Raw genomic sequence first — 13,937 nt, forward strand, 5'->3', positions numbered from 1 at the left:
TTTTTCCGCTGTTGTTTCGGCTCCTTTCGGCTTAAAGAACCGAAAAGGGAGGGAGGACAGATGAGAGGTGGGCCAGATGGCTATAGTGGACGGGGCGGAGTCTCAGCTTTGGCACTTAGCTCTCTAGAAAACTGAAAAAACTGACCTCGCGGAAGGCCAGAGAAGGTGTACGGGACAATAGCAGCCAGTTGAACAAAGGGTGTTCGAGGACGCGGCGGAGGTTGTTAGCGCAGCTTGGGACTCCTGCGCACAGTGATTTGAGAGGGGTTTCTGCGCCTGCGTAGCGGTCAGAGGCACGTTTTTCTCCGCTCTCGGGAGGATCCGCCATTCTAAATCCACATTGCGCGTGCGCACGATCTCCTCCAACATACCTCTACCCCCACCCCCAACCTTAGCCCCGTAGACACTAACTTCAAGACGGTTTAACCAGCCTGCCCTCTCCCGGTTGCCATGGCAATCGCGTTAAATCGTCCGCCCCTGCTCCTGCTGCGCAACCGCAGAACGTGCCACCTACGAGAAATCTAACCCCGGGCGGACGGAAACGAGTCTACACAGCGCCCCCTGGTACCTCCATGGGGCCGGCTCAACTAGAGGTCATTGAATCAATTCCCCAGCCGGTGCATTTTAAAAGTCGGCTTACCTCAAAGTTTCTCCAGAAAGAGGCTGCTGCTCCGCTTCCCACCTCTGCCTCCTGGGGCTAATTACACCCTGTCCTCCCCAACCTCTCTAGAGGCCTCTGCCTGAGCGCTCCCGTCCCGGTCTCCGTGGCGACGGCCACCCCTTCCCAGCACATCCCCTTTCTAGTAAGATCTAGGGCCCAGTTTATTGAAAATTTTCATGTCTCTTTAATTTAAACTCTCAGAATAATGCTCTGTCTTCGCGTGGGATGCAGATGGGCTACTCCTGGCTAGGGAGGCAGAGCTGGCAGCCCTTGCGGAGTGAAATGGAGGTGGGGTGCCTAACGTGTGCGGCCGAGAGACCGGGCCTAGTGCTCTCGAAGGGCAGCTTCTAGCCCTGGCGGCGCCCGGGGAAACCAGGCCTGGCACTCTGCTGGGCAGGGAGGTGTATGGGGCGGCGGCATCACCGCTTGAAGCGGTAGGTGATTGGCAGGAGCAGTTTGCTCTTCTTGAGAGCCTGCACCTTCTTGAGAGTCTCGTCGTCCAGTGCCAGGAAGCAGCGGCGGGAATACTCTAGCAGGCGCTCCTTGGATGGATCGAACTCTCCCACCTCAGCCAGCTTTTCGGGAGCCACAATGAGTAGCTCTGCGATGGGCGTGGTCAGCGCCACGGTGTTCCTGTCCACACGGTGGTGCTCAAAAGCTCTGGACATGCTCTTCAGCTTCTGGAAGGTGCCCAGGATCTTCTTGTAGCGGCACAGGACCCCATCAGCATCCTTCACTGCAGGACCAAGAAGGCAGAAAGAGGAGGACTGGGAAAGACACTCATGTGGGGCCAGAGACATGAACCCGGATAGAAACAGGGCAGGCATAAGGAGGAAAAATGGGGTGAGACACACACAGATTAGGAAGCAAATGAAAGCAAACAAGAAAGAAAAATCATGAAAGTGGGGTCACATGAGGAGCCCCATACAGGAAGAGAAAGGGAAACAAAATGGAAAATAGTTGAGACCTGAATAAGAAATGAAGATGGACCAGGGAAATTGAAGGTAGGCCTGGACACCAGAGGAGAGAAGAGGCACCTATGAGATGTACCCAGAGACCTCCTTTCTGATGATACAGGACTGAATCTGCTGGTTGGTGAAAACCGAAATTTAATGCAGGACCACAAAGGGCTGTGAGATGAAGTTGGGTCTGATTGTTTTGTATATGGGGAGTTAGGGCATCACTATAGAGCTCACACTGTGATTCTGGGTGGACATCCCCTCCATGTACCCACTCACCCCGTTGCCTCTCTCGAGCCTTGGGCTTCCCAAATCTCCTCCGGCCAGCACTTCCCTTTTGCTTCTGCCTCTTCCTTTCACTGGCACTTCCCTCTTCGGACAACCCGCTGAAGGAGGAGGCTGCTGACTCAGGGTCTGAGGCTTCTCCCCCAACCCCAGCCCGGCTGTCCCCATCAGCCCTCCGAGGTCCAGGCTTCATCCGGCAGTGGTCCTCTAGAGAGACAAAAATGAACTGTGATACAATGTTCTATCACTGCCCTGAAGAGGCATGGACATGGAGGCCAGATCCTCAGGATGAGGACAGGGTAAAGGCCCCAAGTGGAGACATTAGCTACACTGAATGCCATAGAACCAGGTGGGATTCAGAGAACATTGGGAGCGTTTTTTCTGGACTTGGAACTTGACTGAAACAGGTCCAGGAATTCATGAGGATCTGTGACTATGCAGAGTTTGGGGATGGGGGATGTATCCTGGAAAGCTCCACAGTGAAGAGTCAAAATCCAAGAGGCAGATAATGCCTCTGGGTAGGAGGATTGGATATCAGACTCCTACAGAAGTCAGGGTTCAGTTTGGGTACTAGGAAAGGCTAACTACCTTCCCCTAGATAGGAAGCCAACTGAGACTCAGACTCAGCATCTTCTGAAGGATGGACTCCTGAGGAGAACTGAAATCAAGACTGCCCAGCCATACCTACCAAGAAAAGACTGGCGTCACCCAGGATAAAGCTCTTGGTATTGGAAGAGGAGGCATACATGGTCCCCATCCCAGTGCTGGGTCCCCAGGAATCTAGACCCTCAAAAGACCATAGGCCCTTTGCTAGAGCTTTTGCCATTGTTGCCAATGAGAAAGCCTGCCAGCAGCTCAGCAGCATACAGAGGTTAGGGTTATGGCCTGAATAAGGTTAAGTACTCCAAAAAAACCTGAGCTAAAGATCTGGGAAAGGGCAGCCTAGAGTGGGGAATGTGCTGGGAATGGCAGCCAACACAGATTAATAAGGAGACAGAATCCTGCCTATCAGAAGAGGTGATACCACATGCTGTTACTAGTCATAGATTAAAGCAAGGTGAGGAGGTGGACTCTGCCCAGGAGCCTGAGGCAAAGTTTAGGAGACAGGTACTGAGACCCCACAGCCTTTGAAGAATATGAAACAAGAGCCATGATAATGTAGAACAGGGTGGAAGGAAGACAGGACCCTGATTGTTTCAGGGCATCTCTACTGCTTAAATGACTGCATCATTCAGAAATCCTGGGATGTCGGCAGGGCCCCTCTGAGGGAACCAGTTGAGTGCAATGGGCCTACTGACAAAGGGACAGTTCCCCTAAGATGAGGAACCTGGGCTGGGAATAGAATTGGGGAGACAGTTATGCCAGCTTGAGGCTGGTGAGTTATAGGGCAGTCTGTTACAAGGTAGGAAATGAGAAGTCTTTGGAATCAAGAAGGAAATGGCTGGAGAAAGCCCTAAAATAGGCATGGGCCTTAGTGGAAGGATAAAATGCCAAGCCCCCATCAGGTCTAACCAACAGTTGGTCTTGAATTCTGCGGGTCCTGGGGGACTGTGTGCCCCCACCTGCATCCATCCGGGCAGAGGAAATGAATTTGTCCAGCTGACACCGCAAAAAGTCCCTCTCCTCCTCCAGGTCCTCAATGCGCTTCTGCAACCACGAGTTCCTCTCAAGTGCCATGTGCAGCTGGGTCTTAACACTGTTCATCAGGGCCAGGGTTGGGGAGGTGGCCTCTGGAGGCTCTAGGAACAGCAGGGATGGAGGTCATGCCCCAGGATGAGGCAGTGCCCCAACTGACTCCAGTCCCTCCATGCCCTTTTCCAGCTCACCCTCAAAATTTCTCCGTGAGGGACTCAGACTATAGAAGATCTGTGAGTCTAAATGGGGTGCCTCTTCGAAGGGAATGGAGATCTCAAAAGTCTCTTCATCCTTCACTGCGGAGAGACCAGCAAGGTCACCCCAGAAGTGGCCTGGACCTTATAGACCACCCCCAACCATAGCTGTCCCGTGGACAGAGGGAACCAGGATATCAGGCCAAGGATGGGGAAAGAAAAGGTCCCCAAGAGCCTCACTTGTCCGCCTATGGTTGTTTCTGTCATTCATATCGAGGCTTCTGGCAGACCCAGCAGTTGAGTCCTTGGGGGCACTGGACAGAAACAGGTCACCAAATGTAGTCAGTCCCGGGAGAGGTGGAGTACCTCCGGAGTAATAAGGGATCACCTGTCTGCGGGAGGAAAGACCCATACTTCTGGACAGAGACACTGAGGTTTCCAAAGTATGTACCCAGAGTGAGGGGGCTCAGCAAGAGGACTCTTGGTTGTGAAGGAGCTCAGCCCTTAAATTCTTTGGTTCCTCGTGGAGTCAACACCACAGGAACACTTTGGCCTGAATAAGAAAGCCCTTCATCTTAAGCCATCTCCGGACACAAAGCCATAAATGGACAACCATCCCTAACTTCCACTTTTGAGAGGGAGGGGGTGCTTCCATCCTACAAGCATTCCCCTGTCCCAGCCGCCCATTCCTCCCGCACTCGCGTGGGCGAGTAAAGCCCCTCCCCGAAGTGGGCGCGTGCGCAGTGCGGGGGAGGTCACGCGTGGGGATGCGCCCCCGCCCTTTGTCCCGCAAGTGGGAGGGGGCGACCGTGGCAAAGGGTCCCAGAATGGGCAACCAGCATGGGGTATCGACCGTGGGCACCGTTCCCCGCCCTTAGGTGCTCAGGGTACAAGGGGCCGAGGCCCCGCTCTCACCCACCGGGGCACGGACTCCAGCCCCGGGACCGACGGCAGTGGCGGCGCCCATGCCCAGCGCAGGGGAGCGTCTGCAAAGTGTCGCGGAAAGAAGCGCCCACCCACCAGAAAGCGGGCGCAGCGGCAGAGGAGGGGGAGTCTCGGAACTGGATGGCGGAGAACGCGGAGACGAGGGCACGAGCGGGACCAGACCTCCCGGGCCCGGGGCGCCTCTTCCTGGAGCCCAGGTGAGGCCCGCCGTTTGCGCGGAGGTCGGGGCCGCACTTGCGCGATAGCCCCTTGCAACACCCCCCACCCCCACCATATAGCCCCCCCCTCCGCCCTTCCCAAAGCCCAGGCAGGGATCCTCACGAAATTCTCATCCTGCACAGCTGAAACGGTTTCGGGGGTCCTCCGGGTGAGTGGCTATGTGACCAGTGGGCCGGGAAAACTCAGAAGGTATGAGGCATTAAGGAAAATTGAAGTGAAACTTTAACCCCCCTTTAATGATCCCTAAGGAGCTGGCTGGTACTGCATACCTTTAGTCCTAGACGCCTCAGCCAAGCATAAGTCCTACTCACCCCACCCCATCCCCATCCACGGAAAGGATTAACGGAATATGAGGACCAGGATAGGTTGTGTGATGGTTACTTCTCCGCAGAGTGGGGGGTCAGAAATAGATAGCCCCCACTGGAGCCTCCTGTGTAACAGCTACACTCCAATTCCTGCCCTTCATTCCTCCATGGCCTCGGTTTACTCACCTGTTAAGTGGGAAGTTACTCTCAAAGGTCTTTGAGAGGATGCAGTGGTGTGACATACCAAAGACTCAGCCCAGAGCTGGACCACTCTTGGAGCTTAAGATCCAAGTGCTGTTGGTATTATTTGAAGTCAGTGGGAGTAGATACACAGCCTTTAAGACACTCTCGGGGTTGGGGATTTAGCTCAATGGTAGAGTGCTTGCAAGGCCTTGGGTTCTGTCCTCAGCTCAGCTGGGGGGGGGGGGGGGGACACACTCTCCCTCTCCCTTCTGCCCCAAAAGAAGTCGTGTAAAGAGGCTAACTTCACATGACACAAAACAATCAGTGAAAGGGAACGGAGAAGACATGTTTATTAGACCTGCAGCAAGGTTCCACCTGCCTCTCCAGTTCACAAGCAGCAGGATGTTTTTTGGGGTTCTGAAGCCCTAAGGGAGGCATGGTTAAACTAACCTTGCAGAGGAAGATCGAATGTGTCAACCAAGAAACTAAGAAGCTTCCTCTCATACTTCACTTTTACAAATAAACTGCAGCCTGGGTCAGCAAGTCCAGGGGGAGCCACTTGCTCTAGATCAGTGTTTCAAACCACAGAGAATTGTATATAGCAAAGTGAACTCTAGATTTAAAATATGTATCAGGTTGCCCTATACATACTAAAGGTAATTACCATTAAAACAGTTTCACATGTTTGCTGTGCTTATGGTTTGAGACGTTATTTTTTTTAAAAGTATATTAATGTGGATTATAGTTTAAGTGGGGAAGGGGTAGTGTTCAGAACCTTATTTCCAAAGGTGCTGGGGATGTGGCCCAGTCTGTAAGGTGACTAACATGCGCAAAGCCCAGAGTTTCAGTACTCAGAAAGTGGAGGCAAGATTGTAAGTCCAGTGTCACCCTGAACTACATTATAACCTTGTCTAAATAAATGGCAGGTTTGGGGGAACTAAAGTAGGCCTAACTCCCAGAGGAGGAAGACAGACTTTCCCATCACCCAGTCAAGGTCTTTGTTCCAGATAGTATAGACTAAAATGTCTCCCAAAAATGTAATGATTGAGAATGGGGTATGGTGGGTATTAAGTGTCCAATCTAGGGCCCTACCTCCAGTGTCAGAGTAGAAACTTCTAACTACCCACTAAAACTTCCCAGGCAAGTTTTCCCAAACAGTGCTGTCCTCCTTTCTTCCTATCAGGAATCCACAATAATAAATACCCCAAATGTCGAGGGTACAGGGCTTATTCACTGATGCACTAACAGCTCAGAGATGCTTCAAGGCAAGGCTGGGTTTACATCCCAGGGTTCTGAAAGCCAGGCTTCAACTCATGCCAGTGTCTGAGAAATTCAGGAGGAGACCCACGACCTCTGGGGTGCCCAGGAGTTCATGGATGCTTCCACCAAATGTGCTTCTCAAATGTGTTCTGCTCGGTAAAACAGCCTGGGCAGAGTGGGCACTGGAACAAATGTCCCCTGAGTGCACACAGCTGTGCTGGGCCAACTCGCCCGAATCCCAAAAGGGGGAAGGGCAGAGCAAGCAGCTGTGAGACCATCCACCACCTGCCCTATGAGTGGAGTGGTGGCTGGTCCGCTTGAATGCCTTCACACAGGTGTAACATTTGAAGGGCTTCACCTCTGAGTGGATGACGTGGAGGTAAGACATGTACTTGAAGACAGTAAAGTGAACCAGACAGCTGTAGCACTTTTTGTGAACCAAAGTCCCATCAGCCCTGTCCTCCCTGACTCCTCACCCACCAGCACTGGGTAAGGGACACCCTGGGTATCAATGGGAAGATAATGGTTGGGCCCTAAAAAGGACGAAGTCTGGGGAAATCCTATGGAGGAAGAAAGTCCAGGTTCTGTGGACCCACCTGTCCAACAGAGAGGTGGCATCCATGGCCTCAATAGAGAGAAGCACCCATATCTGAGGGCAGGAAGGTAGCAGCATCAGCATCCATAGATGTAAATGAGGCCTATTGAATGGGAAAGAGAAACATGGACTCCATTTGGGGTATTTGTTCCACCCAAGATCCTCTGTGTTATCCCTATAAGTCCTCTGGAGTCCCTCCACTGTCTTCTGGGTTCCACTATCCACTATAACCAATCAAGACCTCAATCCCCTTCTGCCATGTGCCTTCGTCAGGTCACTCAGCAGCCATCCTGCAGGACATCTTGTAGCCCTTGAGGACTGTCCCGCGCTCTGGCCACCACCTAGGTCTAGTGTATGTCTAGGTTCTCCAGCTACACGCCCCACCCTTAGTTCTTTCAAAGTTCGTGGCCTCTGCCTTTGGAAATTAACCAGCTAGTTCTCCAAAAGCTTCCTGTTGTGACCCCGCCCCCTCCGCAGCTGGTAGATTCTCCATCCCTCCCAGCCAGCCTGGTATCCAGTGCAGCAGCCTCTCGGGTCCAGGCGGCCACGGACAGCCCCGAGTTGCGCCCACAGCTGTAGGCGGCAGAGGGACCGGGACCCTTGGCTTCCCCAGTATCTGGTAGTACCGGGTTTGGGGAACAGGAATCAGGGGAAATACGAAGGTCCAAGAGAAGACGGAGAGGACGGGTTGCCTGAGCATCAGAAAACAGCTCCGATTGGAAACGCACTTCGAGCACAAGGTTCCTATGTGCTAGTGGTCCAGACTCAATCTTTCTTCTCCCAACACTCAACCCACATGCAAGTAAGAACCCGAGAATGAAGTGCGGAATGTTTATTGGGCAAAGAACGAGGGATCATGGGCATTAGAGGGAAGTACAGAGGTGATCCAGACCGTGCTGGTGCTTTTGTCATTTCTTCCACGAGGACCTTACTACTTGGGAAGAGTAGACGACCAAGACTCAGGAGAGGTCGTAGCATTTGCAAAGGCTTACACAGCACGGCTGGACTGAAGCCCAGTTCCAATTGACACCCAGGCCCAGAGGGGCAACAACTTTGGTCTACATCACACAGCTAGACAGAAGAAAAGACGAAATGATGTTTCTCTTTGGGGGTTGGTGGGGAAACTGAGGCCTAGGGTAAGGCAGTAACCTCAGCAGAACTGGGATATGTGTAGGAATGACACTGTGTGGGACGAACGTGGTGGCCCAGAGAGAGCAGGGCTGAACTTAGTGCAGGCGCACGTGTTGCGCCAGCTCCGCGGCGTCCTGGAAGCGGCGTGGACAGAGTGGGCAGGTGTGAGGTGGACCAGCGCGCGCACGGTGGGTGGCGCGGTGCCGCGACAGGTGGCTGGAGCGCTTGAAAGCTTTGCCACAAGCACCACAAGTAAAGGGCTTGAGGTCCGAGTGCGACACACGGTGGCTCTGCAGCCGCAGAGGGCTGGCAAAGACACGAGCGCACTCTGGGCAGCTGTAGCCCTTGCGAGGACCTGGCTCTCCCGGGGTCGCCTCGCGCTGCGGCGGGCCCCTAGGTTCCTCCTCCAGCTGCACCGTGTACGTGTAGGGGACCCCGTTGGCGTCGATGAGCAGATGGCGGCCCAGCCGCGGTGGCCGCGGCCCCGCCACCGAGGAAGAAGTGGAGGAGGGGCCTTCCGCCTTGGGAAAAGGGGGAGTCTTGGGGGGCGGTGGGTCCATGACCTCCGGAGAGGAGGACCGAGGGTGGGGTGGCCGCGGCGGCAGCAGCAGCATCTGGAGCGGCAGCTGGGAGCGGCGGAGGGAAGAGAAGTTAAGATCCTCTCTTCCTTTCAGGAAAAAAAAAAATCCTAAAAAGGAAGGTGTTCCCATTCTCTGCCAGACTGTGCTACTGACCTACCTCCCTTCAAAGTAAAAAGTGATTCCAGTCCCCATCTCTGGACACCAGGGCTTGGTAACACCCGGCTTCACCCGACTCAGGTCAGAACCTCAGACATCCTTCGGATTCCCTCCGCTCACCCCCACCCACTGAAATCAATCTCCAAGTCCATTTCTTTCTTTTTCAGTTTAGGTCCTCTCTAATCTCACATTCCAGAGCCTCCGAGATTTTTCTCCCATCTACCCATTCCTCTTTCTCAGAGCTTTACTCAAGCTCTGGCTCAGTCCTTTCCCTCAGGTCCTCAATACCTTCAGAGCCTTCCCAATCTCCACAGTTGTCGCCTCAAGTTTCCTCTCTAGATACTTATCCGGAGTTCCACTAACCCAATTCCCCACTTCCCATCCAGGGTTTTTTATGTCATCCCCACACTCTGCACCTAAAGGTCTCCCATTCTCTTTCCACTCCGGGAAACCCATCGTCTGTACTTCATTCTCTACTGCCTGCCTTCAATAATCGCCCCCATCTTGTTTCATTTCATTCACCACCGTCTCCACCCACAAAGTATCCTGACATCTTCGTTTTTCTCTCCGTCGCCGCCACCACCTTGGAGCATCTTTCCACTCTCAGTCATAGACCTCTGGTTTCTTGCTCCCAAACAGAAACCCCTAACCTTGGTCCCTCCTCTCTAGTTACAGCTGGCATCTCTGATCCCTCTTCACCTCCCAGGCTATATGATGCATGACCCCTAGCCTGGGGACTTCCAGCAACACTGGTCCTCTAAACCACCCCGTCCCGTTATATCCCGTAGGGCCTTCCTACTCCCCTGGCTTCCATAAGGAGCTTTGGCCTCCCGACATTCCTCTCTCCGGCTCTGGGCGTCGCTTTCGTCGCCTCACCGCTCCGACCCACACCCAGAGACCTGCCGGCCTCGCGCCCTGCCCAAGCCAGGCTCCTCCCTCCATCCCGGCCCCCGTACCCGGTGCAGCAGCCTCTCGGGTCCGGGGGAGAACGGGGCCGAGGTCCCGGACGGACCCGGGCTTGCCCTGACGAGCGCCGCGGTAGGAGCGAGCTTCCGGGCAGCTCCGGGCCGGCGGCGCCGGGGACGCGGGTCGGGGGGCGCAGGGGCGCGAGGGGCGACGGCGTCCCTGGGAAAGAGCACCGTTCAGAAACGCACGCTCCACAGACGAAGGTTCCGAGGCTGGAGTCAACGGCTCTAAAGGGAGCGCGTAAAGGGTGGGGGTGGCGCGTAGCCAACAAGAAGGACCTGCAAAAGAACAGTTCCCAGCTGCGTGCCATTCACGGAAAGAGCCATTCTGTTTCTTTGAGTGACCAGTATATTGAAGCTAAATACCGTGAAGTCTCGCAAGCCATCCATAAAGAATTGGAATGTACAGTTTGTTGTCTTTCCACCCTGCCTCCCCTTTCCGCTCAGGCAAAACCACTCAAGGCAGCAGGTTAGAGAAGGATGTGTTTCTGTTGGATGAGCAAATGGAGAAACTAAGGTCCAGAAGCCAGATCTCTGTTGTGGTTTGGTAGGGTCACAATCCTCACATCTTAGAAAGAGGGAAATCAATACCCAAAGAAGACGTTGCCAGATTAGGTAAAGTATATGTGGCGAAACAGAAGCTGGAGACACCAGATGTTGACAGAGAAAGGAAAATGTGCTAGTTCCGGCTGAGCATTTAGGGAATCTGAAAACTGGAGCTTGCTTGCTAGGTATAAAAATGGGGACAGGGCCGATGGTATAGCTCAGTCGATAGAATGCTAACCTAACATGCACTCTGGTTCGAGCCCCAGCACTACAAAAGAAACGGGTGTGATAGCTTGAAACAGAAGAATCAGAAGTTCAATATAGCGAGTTGGAGGCCAGCCTGGGTTACATGAAATCGCATCTTAAAATAAGGGTGGGGAGCAGCCGTGATTCTTGCCAGTGATCTGGTGGGGAAAAGTAAAGCCCAGAGGAGGCCAGCCATTCCTAGGCACAGGCACAGGAAGGTTTGGACTTGAATACATGAGGAAGCTGAGGCTCAGAGAAAGTCAAGCATTGTCATATACACAGGCAAGGAAGCTGGTTCTCCGGAATGGGTAGAAGTGGTGGGTCACCAGCACCCGCTGCCCAGGGTAGCTGGCATGCTGGGGCTCTTCGAGGAGGGTCCGAGCATCCAGTGTTCATGAAGTAACATTGCAGGTGCAGCCTGGGCCAGTGAAGACACTTCATATTTGTAAGATGCACTCTGGTATGAGAAGCAATTACGGGAGGTTGGGACCCATCTAGGGATAAGTCCTAGATTCATGTACTGGGAGTTGGGAGGGGGCAACAGCTGGAAATAGCTGAGGGAGAGAGGGTTAGTCTGATGCCCAGCCCAAGGACAACGCCACCCCAAAGAGTGGACTACCCCTTGAAGAATTATCCAATATCTTTCCCATCGGTGACAAATGCTATAATTTCTATGAGGCATGGCGGACACTGGATACATGAAGCTATTGAGCACTAGTGCTTCTGAGGCCCTAAAGTATGGAACTTATTCATTCCTTGATTTAGATTTGCCCCATTGGACAGTTATTTAAACTTTCTTTTTATTTCTTGAGACATGATCTCAAGAAGCCTAGCCTGGCTTCAAATTTGCTATGCAGCCTAAGATAACCTTGAATTCTTTTTTTTAAATGTATGTAAGTGTTTTAGTGGTATGTAGGCATATACACCACATGTGTGCTTGGTGTCCTTGGAGGTCAGAAGACAGCATCAGATTCCCTACACCTGGAGTTAGAGTGTTTGTGAGCCACCATGTGGGTGCTGTGACTCAGACCCAGGTCCTCTACGAGAGCAAAGGATTTCAATCCCAGATGACCACATGGTGGAAGGAAAGAACCAACTCCAGAAGTTGCCTTCTGATTGCCCCATGCATGCACATAATCACATATAAATGAATATCAAAAAATGAAGCCAAGTGCTCGCTTCGGCAGCACATATACTAAAATTGGAACGATACAGAGAAGATTAGCATGGCCCCTGCGCAAGGATGACACGCAAATTCGTGAAGCGTTCCATATTTTTGTGCAGAACTTGGGGTGTGTATATATAAATATATTATATATATATATATATAATACTGACAAAAAAATGAAGCCAAGAAGGGGGCAGAGGCACAATACAAAATAACAGTTAGTGAATGAGTGAACTTAGTCACTCAATCTAAAAGTCAGATATTAAATCCTCCCTTTCCTCAAAAGATACTTCTGGATGGAGCTGAAGCCATGCCTCAGCAGTTAAGAGCACTGGCGACTCTAGCAAAGGACTCAGGTTCCATTCCCAGCACCCAGCTTAACAACCATTAATTCCAACTTCAGGGGAGCCAACATCCTCTTCTGGCTCCTGCACCAGGCATACACGCAGTCCATAAACATGCATGTAAGCAAAAACGCCAATATATATAAAATAACTTTTAAAAAATCAAGCTACTGCTGGGTGGAATATCATCTGCCTTAGCATCCCCAAAGCTCTGGATTTGATTCCCCACAACCCCCACACAACACAGAAGAGACACCTTGCCACCTACCTGGGACTTGATCATGATAAAGTCCATTAGACATCAGTTTAACCCCTCTATTGTCCTCATCACTCCCGCCCCAACCACAACCCCTCTCCCTCTCAAAGCCAGACATATCATGTCCTGATATGTTTCACTGTTTTTTTTTCAGTGGTGGTAGTGGATTTAGTTGGGGTGGGTTTTGTTTTATTCTGTTTTTTGAGATGATTTATAGCTCTGGCTGACCTTGAACTCACAATGTGGCTGGCCTTGAACTCAGAGATCCATCTGTGTCTGCCTCCCAAGTGCTGGGATTAAAGACATGTACCACAATCACCCAGCCATATAAAATACAGGTACGGGTGGGAATATGTGAGAATTGTGTTGGATCTGTCAATTACTTCTGGTAATTACAGCCATTTCCCACGGTATTAATTCTGCCAGTACCCAAGCATAGAATGTGTCTGCCCATCATCTAGTCATATCTGCCCATGACATCTAATCAATATCTTAACAGTTTTCATTGTAAAGGTCTTTGACCTTCTTGGTTAGATTTACTCAGTCTGGAATACTTTTTTAAAATTAATTTAAAATTTTAATACATCCATGATCTGTTTGAATGTACATCTGCATGCCAGAAGAGGGCATCATGTGGATGCTGGGAATTAAACTCAGGACCTCTGGAAAAGCAGCCAACTCCCCTAACCACTGAGCCATCTCACCAACCCCAGATACTTTTTTAGGCTATTGTGAGTGGACTATTTTTCCTAATTTCTTACTACATTGGGTCTTTTGACCGGGAGAATCATGTTACTTACACGTAGAGACAATTTGGCTTCTTTGCTCTTTGTGTCCCTTTTTTTGACATATTGCTCTAAGAAGGACTTGAACAGAGCAGTATATTGCGTACAAGTGGAGAGAGGAAGCAACCTTGTGTGATTTCAGAGTTTAGAGAAAATAATCTCACTTGGTCCCCATTTGATATAGCGTTACCTACACAAGCTTGTTGTAAACATCTTTTACTCTGTTGAGGTACATTCCACCAGTTGCTAACCTCTGCAGGATTTTTACCATACTGTTTTTGTTGCTTGTTTGGAAGACGGGTGTCTCTGGGTAGCCCTGGCTGTCCTGGAACTCATTCTGTAGACCAGTCTGGCCTTGAACTCAGAGATCCACCTACCTCTGCCTCCTGAGTGCTGGGTTTAAAGCATACACCACCATAGCCAAGTGAGGCGTGTTCTTTTAAAAATGTGTCTCATGTAGCTGAGGCTAGCCTTGACTCCAAATCCTCCTGTCTCCACTTTCCAAGTACTGGAGATTA

At 51.7% G+C, this 13,937-nt stretch overlaps 2 protein-coding genes, 1 non-coding gene and 1 pseudogene across 4 annotated transcripts; 1 reads left to right on the top strand and 3 right to left on the bottom strand.

Moving 5' to 3' along the window:
• Positions 1–821: 821 nt before the first annotated feature.
• On the bottom strand, positions 822–4,915 carry Ccdc106 (coiled-coil domain containing 106). Its single transcript, NM_001400938.1, has 6 exons — positions 4,654–4,915; positions 3,975–4,048; positions 3,732–3,836; positions 3,468–3,644; positions 1,900–2,112; positions 822–1,397 (listed from the first exon to the last, which is right to left on the bottom strand). Exons 2-6 carry the CDS (start codon positions 4,003–4,005, stop codon positions 1,081–1,083), a joined length of 843 nt encoding a protein of 280 aa, NP_001387867.1. The 5' UTR covers positions 4,006–4,048; positions 4,654–4,915; the 3' UTR covers positions 822–1,080.
• A 1,771-nt stretch (positions 4,916–6,686) lies between these two features.
• Positions 6,687–7,935, bottom strand: LOC148007217 (zinc finger protein 581-like; annotated as a pseudogene). The gene is made up of 2 exons (XR_015649715.1): positions 7,868–7,935; positions 6,687–7,344 (listed from the first exon to the last, which is right to left on the bottom strand). The product of XR_015649715.1 is annotated as a zinc finger protein 581-like (transcript).
• A 123-nt stretch (positions 7,936–8,058) lies between these two features.
• On the bottom strand, positions 8,059–10,227 carry Zfp580 (zinc finger protein 580). The gene is made up of 2 exons (NM_001317059.1): positions 10,066–10,227; positions 8,059–8,998 (listed from the first exon to the last, which is right to left on the bottom strand). The coding sequence occupies exon 2, from the start codon at positions 8,984–8,986 to the stop codon at positions 8,468–8,470; it is 519 nt and encodes a 172-aa protein (NP_001303988.1). The 5' UTR covers positions 8,987–8,998; positions 10,066–10,227; the 3' UTR covers positions 8,059–8,467.
• Positions 10,228–12,037: 1,810 nt separating this feature from the next.
• LOC120100122 (U6 spliceosomal RNA) lies at positions 12,038–12,144 on the top strand. Its single transcript, XR_015656069.1, has one exon. It is a non-coding gene; the product is annotated as a U6 spliceosomal RNA (small nuclear RNA).
• The last annotated feature ends 1,793 nt before the right edge of the window (positions 12,145–13,937 follow it).

The sequence above is a fragment of the Rattus norvegicus genome, chromosome 1 (assembly GCF_021556685.1).
Source record: "Rattus norvegicus strain SHRSP/BbbUtx chromosome 1, alternate assembly SHRSP_T2T, whole genome shotgun sequence".
Classification (NCBI taxonomy): domain Eukaryota; kingdom Metazoa; phylum Chordata; class Mammalia; order Rodentia; family Muridae; genus Rattus; species Rattus norvegicus.

Excerpts from the sequence above, each read along its gene's own strand:
- Ccdc106 (NM_001400938.1), bottom strand. The coding sequence starts at position 4,005 with ATGAATGACAGAAACAACCATAGGCGGACAA. Across the intron at positions 3,645-3,731 it reads CTCACGGAGAAATTTTGAGG|AGCCTCCAGAGGCCACCTCC; the intron begins GTGAGCTGGAAA and ends TGCTGTTCCTAG. Across the intron at positions 1,398-1,899 it reads GGCTCGAGAGAGGCAACGGG|TGAAGGATGCTGATGGGGTC; the intron begins GTGAGTGGGTAC and ends TTGGTCCTGCAG.
- Zfp580 (NM_001317059.1), bottom strand. The coding sequence starts at position 8,986 with ATGCTGCTGCTGCCGCCGCGGCCACCCCACCCTCGGTCCTCCTCTCCG.